Genomic DNA, 18,161 nt, shown 5'->3' on the forward strand with positions numbered 1-18,161 from the left:
ATGTTTATGATTCAAAAATTGTGAGTCTCAATTTTTTGAAGAATTAACTCGATCAAACCTATAATAAAAATCTGAATTATTCTTGTGATAATTTTTATTCGTATGCTGCAACTTTGCTTTCTTTCTTTTGTATTCAAATTAATTTTTCATATATACATTATTGCAACTATTCTATTTTATGAAAATTTGTGTTGTTTTCATTTTTTATTCGCATTTTAGAGATTATTGAAAAAATCCAAAATATCAATGAGCACATATTTTTCTGAATCCATGACTTTGTCATATCGTCCAGATCTTGGTGTATGCTCGATTGCCGCACGAGATATTAAAGCTGGAGAAGTTATCTTGGAGGAAAATCCATTAGTCTATTTAGTCGTTGAATCAATTGAAAAAAATGTTTGTCACAATTGTTTGAAGGAACTGCCCACTAGCGAGCTTATAGAATGCGATTGCAGATATGCTCGTTATTGCTCGTCGGAATGCAAAAAAGAACATTGGACAAAAGAATTTCATTGCGATGAATGTGAAATAATAAAAAATACTCCAAGGCCAGATCCCTTAAATTACTTTCTTTTATTGCTTCGCTTTTACATAAGAATGAAGCACTCTGATTCATTAAGTAATGAATGGGACAAAGGCGAAATGGTTAAATACCTTACAACCAACCTTCAGACTCGCAAAAAATTCACTGAAGAAACATTTAAAAGCGAAATGGAAAAAACGTATCCCCGCAAGCGAGCACATGAAGTGGCGGATTTGTTGTTTGTTGAAGATCGACCAGACACTGTAAAGGATATGGAAAAGCAGTATACGAGAATGATGTCGATGCTTGTTAATGCGAAGCTTGGTGTGGATGGGCGCGGCCCAGGGCGTGTGATGAAAGGCGTGAACTGTGTGGAAGAAGGCTCGCTGCTGTTGCTGAAGATGATCCAGGCAGAGCACTCGACGGAGACCACAAAAGGCGGGGTGGCGAAGATCTGGGGGGTGTTTCCGAGGCAGACGATGATGGCGCACAGCTGCTGGCCGAACTGCGACTTTGTGTTTGACGGCGCGAAGAACTACAAGCAGGTGGCGCTGCGGGACATCCGGAAAGGGGAGCCGATCTTCTTCAAGTACAGCGAGACAGCGCGGTCGCGCGTGGTGCGGTCGGAGGTGCTGAAGGAGAAGCACCACTGCCTCTACGGCTGCAAGTGCCCAAGGTGCCTGGCGCCTCCGACGATTCGGCCGATGAAGCAGATGCGGATGTGGACAAAAGAGCAGACGGCGAAGCGGAGGGAGAAAGTGCGTGCGAGAATCGAGGAGGTGGAGAGGGAGAGGATGTACAGGGAGATCAATGAGAGGAGGAAGAAGGAGGAGGCAGAGATGCTGGAGAGGAAGAAGGAAGAGGAGGAAGAGGAAGAAAGGATGCGAAAGGAAGCTGAAGAAGAGAAGAAAAAGAAGAAGGAGAAATCAGGTTCGTTTTTCTCGAAGCTGTTTAGTGGTTCACTTTTCTCAAAGAAGAAACCAAACAGCGAAGTTGCCAATGCGCCTGATGACTTGGATGATGAGAGGAATCTGATTGAAACACAAAGGAAAGCAGAGAAAGAGAGACTCAAAAGAGCTTCAAATACAACTAGCACTGCAAATTCAGCATCAGACAGCACAGCTTCAATCGACTCATCATCGTCTTCTTCTTCTTCTGCTTCATCCAAGCCAGATCCTCACTCGCCCTTTCAAGTTGCAAAGTGTGGTGTTCCGTATGTGATGACACGGAACACGATTGAGATTCCGTATTTGGGCTTATCATTGCCAAGAAAGTATTACACAATTGAAGACGTGCCTTTCTCTCTGTTCCTCTTTCTGAAGGAAGACAACCCGTTCAACTTCAACATGAAGACAAACAAATACACCACTTTCCATTCAGAAGCGAGTGAAACCATAAAACTTGCGATTGCTGGGCCGACCGAGCCGTCGCCGTCGCTTTCTTCGTTCACATTGGCTCATTTCCCTTCAGCCACTGGCCCACCATCGTCACATTCTTTGGCGAATGCTTCTGCTTCTGCTTCATCATCATCATCATCTTCTTCTTCTTCTTCTTGTTGTTGTTGTTGTTGTTCTTCTCCCTCTCCCACTTCTTATTTCACATCAGATGCCGATGGCTTCTGTGAGGAAGAAGTCGACGACTGGCTGCAGGACTCGTTTGTGTGTGAGTGCGGTGCGATTGTGCGCTTTGGAGAACGAAGCACTCTATGTCCGATGTGTGAAAGAGACACAGAGGCAGAAGAAGAAGCGAAAGCAGCAAGGGAAGTAGAGAAGAAGATGGACGATTCGTGGCTGGATGAGCTGGATGAAGACTCGGACGAGACAGAAAAAATGGCGAGGGAGATAGAGAAGGACGAGGAGAAGGCGAAGAAGAAGGCGGAGAAGAAGAAAATGGAGAAGGAAAAAGAAAAGAAGAAGGAGAACGAAAAGAAGATGAAAGAAAAAGAGAAGAAGAAAGGAAAAGGAAAAAGCAAAGACGAAGATGATGAGGGTGAGGAAAAAGAGGAGGTAGAAGAAGAAGATGAAAAAGAAGAACATGATGATGAAGATGAAGAAATAATTGTAGACGGGTACAAAGAAGAAGATCTGGACCAACTGGATGTGCGAAAGAGAGAAACGCGGCAGGACCGATACGAAGCGAGCGAAAAACGGCGGAACGATTTTGAAGTGTTTTTGGACAAGTTCTCAAAAGTGGATTTGTTGAGGACGGGGACGAATATAACAGACTTGGAGCAGCAGAAGATGTTCAACATGGCACTGGGAGAGCTGGCGAAGCAGCCGATTGTGACGAAAAAGTGGATCAGCAAGTTTGACAGAGACAAGAAGGAGATGCGGAGGAAGTTGGAGTTGGAGAGGAAAGCGGAGATGGAGAAGAGCGCAATGAGAGATGGAGAAGGTGGGGGAGCGGTGCTGGGAGCTTCGGGTTTGTCTGCAGCGCAAACAGCTGCTGGAATAGAAAGTGCGTCTTCTTCCTCTTCCTCTTCCTCTTCCTCTTCCTCTTCCTCTTCCTCTTCCTCGTCTTCCTCTTCTTCTTCAAGTTCATCTTCCACTTCCAAAGACTCAGAGCCAGAGCAAACGTTGACGTTCCGTCTGCATCCGTCGCACTATGCCTTTTATATGACTGACTGCGAGAAATGTCTTCAGTTCTCAAAGGAAGAAAAATGGGAAGAAGCATTCGAGATCGGAAAGGGTCTCTATTTGAGAAGAAGATGTATGTCTTTTATTAATTTTTGAGATTTAAGAGAAAGAAAAGGAATTTTTTAAAATTTCTTTGTGATGATGTAAATTTGTGTGTTAGAAAATATTTGAATGACGTGAATTTGTTTATTTTGATAGCAAAAAACATTATCATTTCTTTAATTCAAACAACTCATCTTCATCTTTTTCCACATTCTTTTTATTCTTATTCTTATTCTTATTATCTCTATTAACCTGTCAGTTCTTCTTGGCGGCGGGCTTGATGTGAAATGCACGGAGCATCTGTACAACGCGGGTCTTCTTTTGGAGAAGATGAAGAGATTCAACGAAGCATTTGTGTTTTATCTGCTGTGCTCTGAGATTATGCGGCACAAGCTGTATCATCCAGAGAACCCAGTCCTGGTTCGATGCGAAGGGAGGTTGAGAGCAATTTACGAATTTCGGAAGAAAGTGGAAAAGGCACAGCAGGAAGAGAAGATCAGGGCGGAGAAGGAGAGGAAGAGGATTGAGGCGGAAAAAGAGTTCAATGAGGTGGTGAAGGAGCAGGAAGCAGAGTTTGAAAGGAGGAAAAAAGGGAAAGGGACAGGAAAGGATTTGTGAGTGGGGGTGCAAAGGATGATCATGTTCCAATAAAAAATGTTTCACTTGACATATTTCTTCATTCATGATTCAATTTTTTTCTTATTTTATAACTTCATCATCGTTTTTTTTTTCTTCCTGGCTTTATTTATTTGATTATTTATTCTGTTGTCTAATAGTCATTTGCGTGATTTCACTGTGTTATTAACTTTATCTTACTCCATTTTTCTCTTCACAATCACCTTCATTTTTTGATTATTCTTTTTAAACTTCTTTTGAACATTTGCTTGATTCGCAATCACAGAATATTTTTGTGCACCAAAAATCGAACAAAATTATTAAAAGTTATTTCAAGGTGAATTTACACTTTTTAACAATTGTACCAAATTCACAGCTATTTGTTTGAAATTTTGTAATTTTGTAAAATGTTGCTGCTTTAAAAAAATAATAAAGAATGAAATGAATAAAAGAAACGAAAACAATAATCTTTTTCAAAAACAGAAAAGAAAGGCCTTATAATTTGAATTACAACCTCCATCTTCTCTCCAAACAACCTAATTAAATACAAAAATCATAATATTTATTCGTAATAATTTATCCCCATCGCTTCATAACATTTTTTAATATGTTTCAGTCTGACCTGAAAATCTTCTCTATTTTTCCTCTCTTTAGAGCTCCACAGTGCCTCTGCAAGTGCTGCCGTGCGGGGAAACAGCCTTCTGTCGCATTCGCTGTCGCTTTCAACATATTCTGTCCACAAGCAACCTTCCCCACCAAGCACCTTCGCCCGCTCTGCTTCAGACAATCTTGATGGTGCCGGCAAAAACGAGTACACATCGTCAATTGTCACAAGAAATTGTCTGGCATGTTTTGTACGTGCTGCCTCTTTCGACGTTTGCGGAAAGTCAAAATAAGTCTGATCAACAGGAGTTGATACCACATCGTGCCCACTTTTCAGTGCTTGCTCAAGCGCTTCTTCGCCTCTCCAGGCAATCACAGTGACGGAAGACGGATCTGAAAACGCTCTTGTAGTGACAGCATCATCACGCACAAGGTATTCATCAGGGGTGTTACTGAATGAGGTGGATGAAGTGGATGCAGAAGATGAAGTGCGTGCAATTTGAGAGAAGGAAGAAAATGATATAGCTGATGATTCTGATGTGATCGAAGTGGAAAGTCGCTGTGATGAAGATGATTCATCTTCAACACTGTTGGCATTCTTATTTGCGGATCGACCTCTTTGTGAAGCTTTTGTCATGACGTCATCCAAAAAGAAAGTGTTCATTTCGTCTAATTCGTCGATTCCTGCATCTTTCATCACTTTCGTGCATTCTTTGCAAGCCAACCACTCTCTCAGCGTCACCTCATCTCCTCCCAAGCATATTTTCGTCCCGGCTCCTCCAAACATTTTCCTCGCTTCGACGATGATGTTCGCCAATGTTTCGCGAACAGACTCCTTCACACAGCACACACATCCAATGTGCCCCATTCTGGATGGAACAGTACGGTTGATGGTTGAATCACAGCTTAATGAAGGAATTGAAGCAAGCAATGCAGCAGCATGACCTGGAATTTCAATCTCTGGAATAACTGTAATGAACAATGACTCAGCATATGAAACAATAGCCTTCACATCGTTAGAAGTGTAAAAGCCACCATAGTTCCCATTGCTAACATATCCAACTTCTTCATCGAATAATCTATTATCACTTTTTGAATTTGAAGACATAGTTTTATTTGCTCTAAAAGCACCAATTTCTGTAAGAGAAGGATATTTTGCAAGTTGCAATCTCCATCCTTGATCGTCTGTAAGGTGCCAATGAAACCTATTCAGTTTGTGGTATGCCATAATATCCAAAATTGTCTTTATTTTATTCACCGAAAAGAAGTGTCTACTGCAATCAAGCATAAGTCCTCTGTATTCATATTGAGGAGCATCAGCAATAACACCACATGGGATGGACCAAACAATTGGCTCTGGTATAGAAGATAAATGCTCAATTTTCTCAGAAAGCAGTTGTCGAAGGGTTTGGAATGCATAAAACAATCCAGCTTCTGAATTCGATTCCACAATTATTCTGTCTTGCTTGATAGTGAGGTGATAAGCTTCTTCAGATGTTAGATTCACTGAAGTTGAAATGATAATTGAATTGTCAAATTGATGAGAAGCATTGTTTTCAACAACAGATTCTTCTAAGGTATATCCGCACACACTATTTAGTCGCTGCTGAAGAGGTTGAAAACATTTATGATACGAACTTGTTTGAAATGGAAGTAGAATTCTCGTTGTTTTACTCAATATGAAATGTCCGGGCAATGAATCGACAGATTGCGGATTTGGAATAATGTGAAACGCATTTTTGCTTTCACATTTTAAATTATGCAATAAAAATATTTCTAATAACACAAAAAGCATTTTTACACCAGTTTAAATTAAATATTCAAATAAATGTATGGGTTGAAGGTGATAGAAATAATATTGAGAAGACTCAATAATAAATTTCAAAAGTGAATAATTGACATTGTTCATTCATAAATGAAAAATGCAATTTTGATCCATAATAATTTAGATTACTCAAGTATTTTTTTATTTTTTTGAGATGCCTCCTCGAAGAAGAACTTCCATCAAAAAAAAGTATGGAATCTTTTATTATAAAAAGCGTTATTGTTTATTTTTTTCGGAAGAACAAATGCTGATAATGCGGATGCTTCAGAAAACAAAGTTCCATTAAATACATCTGAAACAACAGCTTCTGAAATTGAGTTCGTTTTGAAGCGTTATTGTTTTAATTTGGGCAATATTTTATATAATTCTATTTTATTTTTGATTCTTAATTGAAGTTTTGAACATCCAGATAAGACCATAAGCCAGAATTCAAATAAAGTTCACTCACCATCTGTACGAAAAAGCAAAAGTAAGCTAAGTACAGAGCCAAGTTCACAAGGTCAAAACGATGCAATGAATGATGAATTAAAAGCAGATAATGATGATATTTTCATGCTGAAACCAGAAAAAGTAAATCCGAGAAAGGAAAAATCAAATGAAAAGGGACATAAAAGAAAAAAGCTTGATATAGAGGATGACAAAAACACTAAAAAAGATCCGCAAGTAATTTCAAACGATATTTTTACGCCACCTCCTCTTTCAGCTATTCCTCCCCATCTTCTTCCGAAAATGTCTGAAAAAGGAGGTTTAATATCATCCAGCATCTTGGAGAAAGGTGGTCTTATTCCTGTTGGCGCTAAATCAGATGAAACAAAAGAGTTACCTTATGGTGAATCAGCTTCTGCTTCTCTTCCTGAAAGCAATAAACAAAAGCAAACAATTCCGAAAACTGAGGTGAAAAAAGAAGAATCGCCTGTTTTAGAAACTTCCAATGGAGGAAAACCAACATTGGAAAGCCCACATCAAAATTCTGGAAATATTATCAAAGAAGATGAAAGTGAAATACTGAAGCCAGAAGTCAAAGATGACAACAAAAAAACTGCGGTTGTGAATCCTCCTCAAAAGCCCAAGCCTTCGAGGTTAATCAACACTCTAGCTGAAAAGGATGTAAATGCAGGGAATGCTGCAATTCCATCTTCTTCAGGATTTCCAGTTTTAAGCCCATATGACTCCAAAACGTATGTTTTTTATTGTTTTATTGAGTTGTGTTTCATCTTTTTGTAATTTGCTAATAATTTGTGATGAATCATTCTCGATTAAAAAAAATATTATTATTCATTGGAAAAAACGAAATTTTCTTTATTTTCCTTATACTATTTTCTTCTTCCTCTCTGTCTAATACATTTATATCCAAAGTGATGCCCAAATGTTGTTAACGGCCAACATGCCTCGTCCTTTCGTTTCCCATCCAATTCCGAATGCATTTAACATTGATCCCCCGCCTCGTCCACCTTCGCCTTTTTCTTCGCAATCATCTCATCCGTTTCAAACGCCTGGGCGTTTCGCTCCTTCTTTTTATGATTCTCCAATGAAGATGCCTCGTGACTCGTTACCCATCAGAGCTCGAAGCAAATCTCGCACATCTCCACTTCATCCTTCTCCATCTTCTTATCCCTCATCTTCTTCCTCCCCTTCGTATTCCTCATCCATAGCACTTCCTCCCTTTGCGCCTTCTTCATCTGCGGTTAATGCTTTTGCATCAATGGGAGTTAATAGTACAGGATACAACACTGGAATTCACATGGACAATGGCCCAATAACAAGACAAAGAAGCACAAGCCGAAAGTCAATTTCATCAGAAGCTAATCGTATTCCACAGCCAAGCAATGAAAAGCCATCAAAGGAAACTGGCAAAGACACGAAACTCAATTCAGATGAACAGAAAGATCAAAATAACAAAAACAAAGCCAAATTTTCATTTTCTTCATTTTTCAAAAACTTGTTTGAGAAGATAGAGCCAACATCTCCACAGCAACAATCGCAGCAACAACCTTTGGAAAATGTTGAAGAAAAGCATATTGAGTCACCTCAGCCTGTCCAGCCACCAGAAGACGCTTCTCAACCTCCTTCAAAGAAGGCACATAAGAGCGTGAGTGATTGGTTGAAAGTTATCTCATATATTCTGGGTTTCATTCTTTGTGTGTGGGTTTCTGTTTCTTTCACATTCGAAGCTGTGTATCGAGTGAACATATATCGGAGCGAACTTCGTTTGAAGAAAGGAATTTCTGATGCTTCTTCTTTGGATGACGCTGCATCAGATTCTGTTTTGCATTCACTTAAAGCGATATTCCCGATTATCAAAGCAAATGACAGCATCTTGCAGTTTATGTATTTCAGCAACGAAACAAACAAGTTGATGTGCAAATGTGGAGAAGAGATTATAAGACCTTGCACACTTGTGGATTTCGTTCGGCTGCCTGCTGTCTTTACAATTTCAACATTAATTCCTACAATTTGGTTGATTGTGAAGATAATCATTGCAATCCTTTTACTTCCAATAAAGCTCCTTTTCATGCTTCAACCCAGTAACATCTTGCGCCATTTGGGGTCAAACTCGAATTTGCTTTCGAAGCGTCCGTCTGAAATTGATCTGATCTGCACAAACAGCTCTGCTTTTGGTGAGGCAGCGGCTGTTGTCACGTATGAGATGATGCAGCAGGTAGCTTCACAGAGAGTGAAATCGGTGTGCAGCGAGCTGTCAATGCCAACGACTTCAGTCTTTGCCTTTTGGAGAGGAAAAGAGAAGAAAACGAACGATCCGTGGAAGAGCCTGTATCAAGAAAAAGGGAGAAGAGCGAGCTTTGGAAAGGAAGAAGTGAACAAAAGCGAGATTAGTGTAACAGGGATTGGGTTAAGGAGGAAGCATTTGGAGAATTTGATGGTGAAGGAATTTGGCCAATGGATTACAGAGAAATGCATGGAAAGAAAAAGCATAACAAAAAGTGGAGCTCAATCCTCTATCACTGGAAGTTCATTTGGAAGAGGCAAAACAAAAGCTGAATCAGAAAAAACAGAAACAGTGGCAACTTCATCTGAGCTGATTCCTTTGACATTGGAGCAGATGAATGTTTTGTCTGCTGCTGAGGAGCTTTTAGTCTCTCCGCTGACTTCTCCATTTTTCTCCTCTCTCGTCTCTCATCTTCAGCAGCTGTTTCCTGGCTGCTCTACAAACCCAACAGACACCTGCTATGTTCTACCACACAACTTCATTCACGACAAAACCACAGACGAATTCATGTGCGAAATCCCGTCTTCTGGAAAGGCACTGTGGGATCTGGCCTGCTCTTCTGGCTTGTCTTCTTCTGCTGCTGAGTGCAAACCTTCTCTTCTCGGCTTCCCGTTCCCTTGCAGCGTTGGTCTGTACATCCATACGCATCGTTTGCAGTTTGCGCTGGCAACACTTTTGTTTATTGCAATTGTCGTTGGCTGTGTGTATCTGTTGGTGAAACTCAAGAAGAGACAGGCGAGTCACAGGAGAGTGGAGAAGATGACGAAGTTATCGTTGGCTCTGCTGCGGGAGCAGGCCAATCTCTCTCAAAAGGAAAGAGCTGCGAATAGGAGATTTAGCAGTCGCGACTCGCGCTATGGCGAATTAAGCAGCGAGCAGAAAAACGAAATTGAGAGTGCTTTGGCAGAGTCGGGTCTTGACATGGGGCTGTTTACTATTCATGTGAAGCAGTTTGTGCTGAATGCGATGAAAAAGAACGAAAGAGCGCTTTTGCTGGAGAAGGAATGGAAGAAAGCAGAGGCGCAAATAGAGAATGATGCAAGGGTGACAACCAGCTGGAAGGAGGAAAACGGAGTGCGTGGCAAAACATGGACGTGGAATTGCTCATTCTTGTTGGGATATGAGGATGTGCCATCGCTCAGTGCATTGATGTCAGGGGAGAAGAAGGGAGGAAAGAAAAAGGGAAGAGGAGGGTTGAAAAGATTCGGTATTAGCAGAATATGGAATAGAGCGAAAAAGGGAATGGAAGAGCTAAGTGAGGAGGAAGATGCTGATATGTTGAATAGTTAATTAACAATTGAGAAAAAAAAAGGAATTCTAAATAAAATTCAAATTCATTTCATTTCAAATGTAAAATTGAAAAGGGAGGAAAACAATCAGGATAAGTTGAATTTTCTTGAATTTGCGTGCTCTAAACGAAATAACAGTAATCAAAAAATAAACGTTCAATTCATATACAAGAATACATATGAATGTGTATTCAATTAAAGTATATCTTTTATCAAAGTTCTTATTTGTGAGAATAGCTTTGAAATATGTTAAGAACTCATTTTTTGTTTCGAGCATTTTCTTTTTTCATCACTTCAATGCAAAAAAATTGAAATTATTGGATTGAATGATATATTTGTTTTAAATGAGTAACTGAGAAATATTAAACACTAATACACAAACAGTGACACAAAAAAATAGACAATTAAAAATTAAAAATGAGAAAAATAGTGAAAAAAATAAAACATTTGAAATGGAAATAATAAGTTAATGTGAATTTTTGGTACAATCTAATATAAAAACTTGGTGTCGAAAAAGAAAAAAAGACAAACAATAAACTTAAAAATTGATGAATACTCTTCCACTTTCAAACGCCAGATAACCAAATGGCTCAGATAAACTCTGTCCTCCAATGTTTCTCAGCATAACTGGATGTGTCTGAATTGAAAATCTTTCATCGTCATTATTCGCTGCAAAGAGAAATTCCTTCACAAGAGAAGTCGATTGTGGCTCAAATGGAGCAGCGTAAGAGACTTTGCAGCAGCTCCAGCGGCGCATGCGTCGAGTGCATAGCACGCCAATATGAGAAGAAGACGAAGCAGACGAAGAGAAATCCTTGTCGGGGTCAGATGATGAAGATGCAGATGATGACGGTGAGGATAATGAAGAGTCATACGAAAGAATAGATTCTGATTCTGCTGATCGCTTTGTAAGTCCAAAGACTTGATCGCATTTCAATGCCATCGCCTCGATCCATTGCTTGCTTCCAACCACAACCGCAGCTCGGATGCTGATTGGATCACTCAGATCGAAAACAGAGCGATTGGAAGATGACTGGGGAAAGGACGTTGAGGAAGGAGGAACCAGGGATGAAGATAATTCGTTGTTCCATCCAACAATCGAAGGAAACAGAGAAGAAGCAAACAGAGGCATTTTTGGTGCAGAAGAGAAATTAGATGGATGAAATGATACAAACGTTGAGATCTCCTTAATCAGAGCGCTTTTCCAATCCGTCAATGGCTCTCCATGCAATCCCAATTTCAGTTTCTTTGATGGTGTTGATTCTTCTTTATTCTCTTTTGAGATGTCTGTTTGCTTTTTCTCTGTCTGTTTCTGGCTGTTTTGCAGTGAGTCAGTTTCTCTTTCTTCAGAACCAATTTTTCCTGTTGTTGTTCCATTTGGTGCGTTACTGTTCCATTTAGAGTTTGGCATTCCCCAACTTCCGCGATTATCATCTTCATCATCTTCATCCTCATCATCATCATCATCATCGCTATCATTTCCAAATCTCTTATTGCCAAAGCGATTATTTGCGAAAATCGACTCTTTGTCTTCTTTTTTATTTGCCTTTTTTCTCGTTTTTTCGTCTTCTGCATCGGCTTCTTCAGTTGTTGGAGTGAACTCCTGATAAAGATAGTGATCGTGTGCTATTGTGGCAGCCTTGCGAAACGCTGAGAAAGCGACTTGAAGAAAGAGCTTTTGATGAAATGGCTTTATAAATTTTTCACTGGACAAAGTTTCAGTTTCAGATGGCTTATCTGAGGAAGAAGAAGAAGATGATGATGATGACTGATTGCTCTGTTGTGTCTCTTTCTGCATTGAAAAAGAATAATACGAAGAGCGATAACCAGAACCAAAGGAGTATTCAGAGTATGAAGACAAAGACGAGCCAGTTGCTTTAGCTTTTGTTTTCGGCTTTTCCCAGTTTTCTCCGTTGAGCAGTCTTCTCACAGACAGCGCAAGTGCGTTGTTTGGCAAATATCCATTGTACACTTCAACAATCTGAGGCATTGAAGAAAGCGATAAAGTGACAGATTTTGTGCTTTGTGATGAATTAGTTGATGAAGAAGAAGATGAAGAAGAGAAGGGAAATGGCTTATTGCTTCCAACTGCTGAAGTTGATTGATTTCCAAGAGGTGCAAATGGACTAAGAAACGGAGAAATAGAAGGTTTCGGAATAATATTTCCAGAAGTGTATTTCTCCGAAAAATGAACCCTTCCATCAGGCACTTCATCATCATCTTCATCATCATCGCTATCATCCTCCACATCTTCTCCTTCCCTCCCTTTATTCGCTTTCTTCTTCTCATCCATTTCTTCTCTTTGCATCTTCCCGCAAACACACTTCGTCCCAAAGCAGCTCTCCTTTATGTGATAGCAGCTGAGGCAGACTCGCTCGTACTTCAAGTCAATCAGCGTGTCTGCTGCTGAGTTTGTATCCAGCAGAACAAAGCTGCTCAAAATAAGGCGCCGTAGAAGATGGAACTGTGATGGCGAAATCAGGTCGCTCGCATCTGGTGCTAACAATTCTTCATTTTCGTTTGCTTCGCTATTTCTGTCTGCTTCTGTAAGAGAATATGACGCTGAAGCAGCAGAAGCCACAGAAAGCTGCTGGGAGGCCTGTGGATGTGCAGGGCGAATGGAGAACTGGTTTGGTGTTGTCGAAATGACTGGAGATTCTGGCTGCTCTAAAGCAGAGTCTGCATTGACTCCGGCAGATGGCAAATGAGGAGATGAAGATAGCTGAGGTGGCTGTTCGGTGTCATCAGAACTGGAAGAGTAGGAAGAATATGCTGATTTTGAGGGGAAATCGTATGATGCAGAAGGAGAAGGTGTGCTACTTCCTCTTCTTCTTCTCGAAGGTTGCTCTGCTGAAAAGGCAGGCTCTGTTGGAGACAGAGGAGAAAGTGAATGAGCAGCAACAGAAGAAGAAGACGATGATGAAGGAAACTGATAGGACTGAAATGGAGAGAGAGAAGGTGATGTGAGAAGAGGGGAGCTGTCCAGCGTTGGAGTTAGTGAAGGCGACTGAGGCGGAGTGATTGGGCTGAATGTGTGCGAAGATGAGTGAAACGAGCTGAAGGGAGAAGAAGTCCGAGACGATGGAGAAATGGAAGAAGAAGAAGAAGAAGAAGAGGAAGAGGAAGCAGAAGATGAAGAAGAAGAAGGATGAGAAGAAGAAAAACTGAGAGAGACGGAAGAACGCAATGGATTCAATGGTTTCATCCCGTCGCGCACCAACGGAGGCAAGTCGCTTGACAGCTCGATCCCTTTCCGAAGCAGCGAAACTGGTGTGGTTTCTGCTTTGTGCGCCTCTTTGGCTGCTCTGTCATCCAATTTGTGGAGTATTTTGAGTCTTTTTTCGTTCAAAGCAGCCAAACCTGGTAAATCTTTTCCATTCAAAAATGAATCGTATGCTTCCCCGCTGTAAAGAGAGCTCAAATACAACTCTTCGTCTTCGGCCACAAGCTGAGTGTAGTTTTCGTCGCTGCTGAAAGACGGGAGAGAAGAAAACGTATTGAATAGATGCAGTCTGCGGGGTTCTTCTCCATTCAGTGAAGAGGAAGAAGAAGAAGAAGATGATGATGTTAATGAAACATTTTTGGATGAACTTTGGAAACTGCAATGCTGTCGAATGTCAGCCAAGTATTCCGCACAGCGCAGAGCAAACTTGTAATGCTGCTTTGTGAAATAGACCGGAGAAAGCTGAGAAATCGTTTCATCAGTCAACAGAACAAGACGGAATGAAGATGAGTTTGATTCTGAGTCAGTTGAAGAGGAAGAAGAAGAATAGAGTGATGATAATGAAGTGTTTGCCGATTGAGACACATCAACGTTCAGAATTTTGTTTCCTTTTTTGTTTGCATCTTTTCCATTCTGATAGTCATTCATCTTTTCAGAACTTTCATTCAATTCATTCGTTTTGGTTACTGATTCATCTTCTTCTTCCTTCTCTCCATGCCTCTTCTTCTGCTGCTTCCTCATGCAACTTCTCCCCAGCACAGCCGCATTCTTAACTTTCAGCGGAGAAGCCTGCAGCCACTCCCACATAAGCGCATAGAGAAGAACACGCCGCATCTCATTCAGCGCGTCCGGGTGGCTCAGCACGCCCATCAGCTTGAATGTGGACGGCTCGAAGCAGAACGTGGAGAAAGAGGCGAGCGGGTGCAGCACAAGAAAAGGACGGGGGTTTGTCAGAATGGAGAAGAATGAGGAAGATGCTTGTTTTGACTGTGAAGATGAATTGGATGTGTTGCTTAGTGTTGAAATTGCAGATGAGCCTGTTGAAGATAGGTTGTTCGTTGACTGATTGTGTGCTTGAGAATCTGGGTGTGGTTGAATAAGTGTGACAACTGTTTCAAATTCCTCTTCATCTTCATCGTCATCATCGTCATCATCATCTTTGGCTTTTCCTTCTTCTACATTCTTGCTTGTTTTTCTTTTCTTTTCTTTTCGCTTTTTTGCACCTGCATCAACTGCTGCCATCGCTCTCCTCACATTTTCCTCTATCTCCAACTCTTTCTTCTTCCTCTTCTTCTCTTCCTCTTCCTCCCACTTCGTCTTTTCCGCCTCTTTCCTCCACTCCTTCACCCTGCACACCTCCATTGCCTTGTCTACCTCTCCTATCTCGAGATGGTGGCAGCTCGTCTCCTGCATCTCCAGCCCTTTCACATTCACCTCCACACTCGTCCGGCTCACACTGCCAATCGTGACAATCAGCGTCATACACCCACAGCGGAGCATAAGCTGAGTGTTTGGCTCAATCGATGAAAGAAGAGAGGGAGTGGAAAGGTTGACGTCTGGCTCTATCTTTTCGTGGGTAAAGAGAGACGGAAGGGAAGAAGTGAAGACTGTTGAGAGAGAAAAGGACTTTGATGAAGATTTGCTCTGTTTACTGTAATCAGCAACACAAGAATTCGAAGATTCGTTTAATCGTCCTGATATTAATGTTCTGTCCTTAAGTGGATTTTGAGCCCCGAATAGCATATCCAACAACCCCGTTATAACTTCATCAGCGTTCGCTGCATAGATTGATTTCTCGTGGTTCATAATGGACTGACTGTTCAAATCGGACAAAGAATATTGAGGAGTGGACGAAGATGAAGATGAAGAAGATGATGATGACGGATTTGGTTTTGCTCCTATTTTTGAAGAAGACAAGGCAATGGCAAGAAATGCACTGTCCATTTTTGCTTCGTCCATATCGCTTTTTGAGCATTCATCACCATAACGCGTGTCATATTCGTTATCGTCTTCTTCATTTTCATCTTGACCTTCAGAATTTCCCTTTTTCATCTGATTCCTCGTTTTATCTTTTTCTTTTTCTTTCTCCTTCAAGTTTCTTCTGGCTTGAGACAGTTTTTCTTCTCCCATCAGATTCATCATTCTCGGGATCATCATTCCTGGCAGCACCAGAAAAGGATACCCAAACACCTGCTCCACATTCGTATCCAGCAAAGAGCTAACAATAATTGACACGAATGACACCGGAGCACACACAGCAATTTGCAGATAAAGCGACATTTTGACATGAGACGACCGCTGCTGTGTGTTGAACGGAGGCGGAGCGACTTTGGGGATTTTGACAGCTGTGATGACTGAATAGAGATAGAATGAAGTGTGCTGGATGAGGTTGAATAAACGAGAGAAGCTCACATGTACGAGAAAGAAGAGAAACAGAAACGTTGTCAAGAATGAGCCTGGAAGGGAGAATTCGCCTTCTTCGGGGTGGATAAGGATGTTTGTGGTGACATGCCAGATGAGAGCAGCGAGTGAATGATTACGGAGGGGAGCTGTGGAGTCTGGGTGCTGCAGAGGGAAGCGGATGGCGTGGAGGAGGAGACCAGAGGAAAGGATGCTGAGAAAGAGAGAAGGAGGAGAAGGAAGAGTGGAAGATGTCATTGAAGTGGCAAGACAGAAGAGCTCGTGATATGAAATGACAAGATAGTACAGAGGGAGGAAGAATGTGTTGATGAAACGCCTGATAACAGCGAAAGTGCGAAATGCAGAAGAAGAAGGTGATGGACGCTGAGATGTATTTATATCGTTTCCTTCTCCTTCTGCTCCGCCAACTTTCTTTCCGTCAATGCGAACAAAACGGAACAGCCCAAACCAAAGTGGCTCATTGTGGAGCTCGCACCACCAGCAGAGAACCAGAAAGCAGAAGATCAGAGCATCAATTGCAATTCTGGCAATGGAAAATATTTCACCGTTAACAAAGCTGGGAGCAAGGAAAGATGTGTATGACGAGTCTGCACCTTCGTCACTGTCGTCAAAAATTGCATTGACAAGAGCGATTGCAATCCAAAAGGCACAAAGCACAATGTCAGAAATAACAGACAAAAGTAGCGTTCTTTTGCGTCTCAAAGATGATTCACGGATCGTTGGTAGTGAATCGGTTCGCGAGGAGGACAAAACGCAAACATCATTTTTCGCTTTTATGCGGAGAAGATTTTGAGAAGTCTGTGTTTTGTTTGGTTTGTCTGATGCAGCAGATGGCGAAGGAGTGAAGCGCTTTGCCTGTAATGGTGAGTTATTCGACAAGCGGACAACTGATGAGCTTGTTTGTTCGTCTGAAGCATTCCAGTCGGAAGATGTATTCATAGGAACAATCTGCTTTGAAGAGAATTGTTGAGTTTTCGTCTCTTTAGCTCGTTTTTGCTGCTTCTTTGGGCGCCAAGTGAAGCAGTCCACCCAATTGTAGTCAAAAATGCAAGCAGCGACCAACAGCGATATTGTTGCTCCTGCAAAAAGAATAGCTGACAAGTTAATAATTGCTTGCCATATCATTACTCCACCGCCAACGCTGGTAAGCGTAAAAACAATAGAGGTGAGAAGCAAAGTGCCTGTACGCGATGACGCAGAACTACCAAAGCAAAATCGAGTAAACTGATTAGCGCAATATAGCAGAAAGGCACCCAATGAGGGAATTACTCCCAGAGCAAAGAAAATTGGAAGCAAAAGGCATATTCCCATTGGAGCGCTTGATAAATGATATGGAAGTTTTTGGAAATTTGAAGAAATCGTAGCTATCCAATCGTCCTCTTCTTTCATCAACAATTGAAATCCATCTGCTCGGCCAAAGTCTGTTATGATAAAAGTAGCGAGTATCAGATAAACAATTGGTCTCAACCAACCAATGAAATAATCGATAACAAAAATTTGTGACAATTCGTCAGGTGATTTGAACATTAATGAATATACGCAAATAGCATATGATATCCAAGAAAATATCTGATAAAATATTGAGCCAACTGTCGCAGTTTTGGGTTCTTTTAGATAAAGTGTGATAGCATGATGAATGAAGATAAATGAGAATCCCATAGCAAAGCTAAATATTGCGCTGACAATGTACGCGATAGTCTTTAGCCCGCATGAATGAGAAAAAGCGGGTGGAATTTGCTGAATGATTTGTGAAAAATACTTGAAGGAAAATAAAGGTAATTTATTACTTTGATAGAACGAAGAAATTCCTTCCTGTTTTGCGCTCCCTTGAGCACTATGCGTTCTTATGCATGCAATTGTGATTTTATGAAAAATATGCAATAAAAACGAAATTCCTAACATCAAAAATCAATAATATGAAAATTTTGCACTACGATATATGCATACCTCCACTGATAATTGATCCAAGAAAAATGGAGATAAAATTAAGATGACATAATATGGCTATTAGTAATGAAAGGAGTGGAGGAAAAATGAATGAAATAATTTGAAAAATATAATGTTTTGCAGAAATCTGTGTATCCAGAACAGTTATAGGTCCACCAAATATGTTTTGCAAAATTCTCACATATAGGAAATGTTTTTGTGTTTGGGGATAATACATGGACTGAATAACAAACGGAAAAACCCCAAAATAAGAATTGGATGTTATTGTGGCCCATAACATTATTCAGACCGATAAAAATTTGAAGAATT

General features: G+C 40.9%; 4 protein-coding genes across 4 annotated transcripts; 2 read left to right on the forward strand and 2 right to left on the reverse strand.

The window, feature by feature from the left end:
• The first annotated feature begins 72 nt into the window (after nucleotides 1-72).
• Nucleotides 73-4,096, forward strand: MONOS_3913 (uncharacterized protein). The gene is made up of 3 exons (XM_067873943.1): nucleotides 73-100; nucleotides 220-3,232; nucleotides 3,461-4,096. The coding sequence occupies exons 2-3, from the start codon at nucleotides 247-249 to the stop codon at nucleotides 3,817-3,819; spliced, it is 3,345 nt and encodes a 1,114-aa protein (XP_067731590.1). The 5' UTR covers nucleotides 73-100; nucleotides 220-246; the 3' UTR covers nucleotides 3,820-4,096.
• Nucleotides 4,097-4,177: 81 nt separating this feature from the next.
• Nucleotides 4,178-6,251, reverse strand: MONOS_3912 (putative family 20 glycosylhydrolase). The gene has a single exon (XM_067873942.1). It carries the CDS (start codon nucleotides 6,212-6,214, stop codon nucleotides 4,379-4,381), a length of 1,836 nt encoding a protein of 611 aa, XP_067731591.1. The 5' UTR covers nucleotides 6,215-6,251; the 3' UTR covers nucleotides 4,178-4,378.
• A 147-nt stretch (nucleotides 6,252-6,398) lies between these two features.
• Nucleotides 6,399-10,584, forward strand: MONOS_3911 (uncharacterized protein; the record flags this gene model as incomplete). The annotated part of the gene is made up of 4 exons (XM_067873941.1): nucleotides 6,399-6,433; nucleotides 6,484-6,561; nucleotides 6,640-7,422; nucleotides 7,601-10,584. The coding sequence occupies 4 exons, from the start codon at nucleotides 6,399-6,401 to the stop codon at nucleotides 10,260-10,262; spliced, it is 3,558 nt and encodes a 1,185-aa protein (XP_067731592.1). The 3' UTR covers nucleotides 10,263-10,584.
• Nucleotides 10,576-18,119, reverse strand: MONOS_3910 (uncharacterized protein). Its single transcript, XM_067873940.1, has 2 exons — nucleotides 17,853-18,119; nucleotides 10,576-17,800 (listed from the first exon to the last, which is right to left on the reverse strand). Exons 1-2 carry the CDS (start codon nucleotides 18,067-18,069, stop codon nucleotides 10,800-10,802), a joined length of 7,218 nt encoding a protein of 2,405 aa, XP_067731593.1. The 5' UTR covers nucleotides 18,070-18,119; the 3' UTR covers nucleotides 10,576-10,799.
• Nucleotides 18,120-18,161: the final 42 nt, after the last annotated feature.

This window comes from Monocercomonoides exilis, assembly GCF_001643675.1.
Source record: "Monocercomonoides exilis strain PA203 chromosome Unknown scaffold11-1913109, whole genome shotgun sequence".
NCBI lineage: Eukaryota > Preaxostyla > Oxymonadida > Polymastigidae > Monocercomonoides > Monocercomonoides exilis.

Excerpts from the sequence above, each read along its gene's own strand:
- MONOS_3910 (XM_067873940.1), bottom strand. The coding sequence starts at position 18,069 with ATGTATTATCCCCAAACACAAAAACATTTCCTATATGTGAGAATTTTG. Across the intron at positions 17,801-17,852 it reads TGGATCAATTATCAGTGGAG|GAATTTCGTTTTTATTGCAT; the intron begins GTATGCATATAT and ends TTTTGATGTTAG.
- MONOS_3913 (XM_067873943.1), top strand. The coding sequence starts at position 247 with ATGAGCACATATTTTTCTGAATCCATGACTTTGTCATATCGTCCAGAT. Across the intron at positions 3,233-3,460 it reads TCTCTATTTGAGAAGAAGAT|TTCTTCTTGGCGGCGGGCTT; the intron begins GTATGTCTTTTA and ends TTAACCTGTCAG.
- MONOS_3912 (XM_067873942.1), bottom strand. The coding sequence starts at position 6,214 with ATGCTTTTTGTGTTATTAGAAATATTTTTATTGCATAATTTAAAATGT.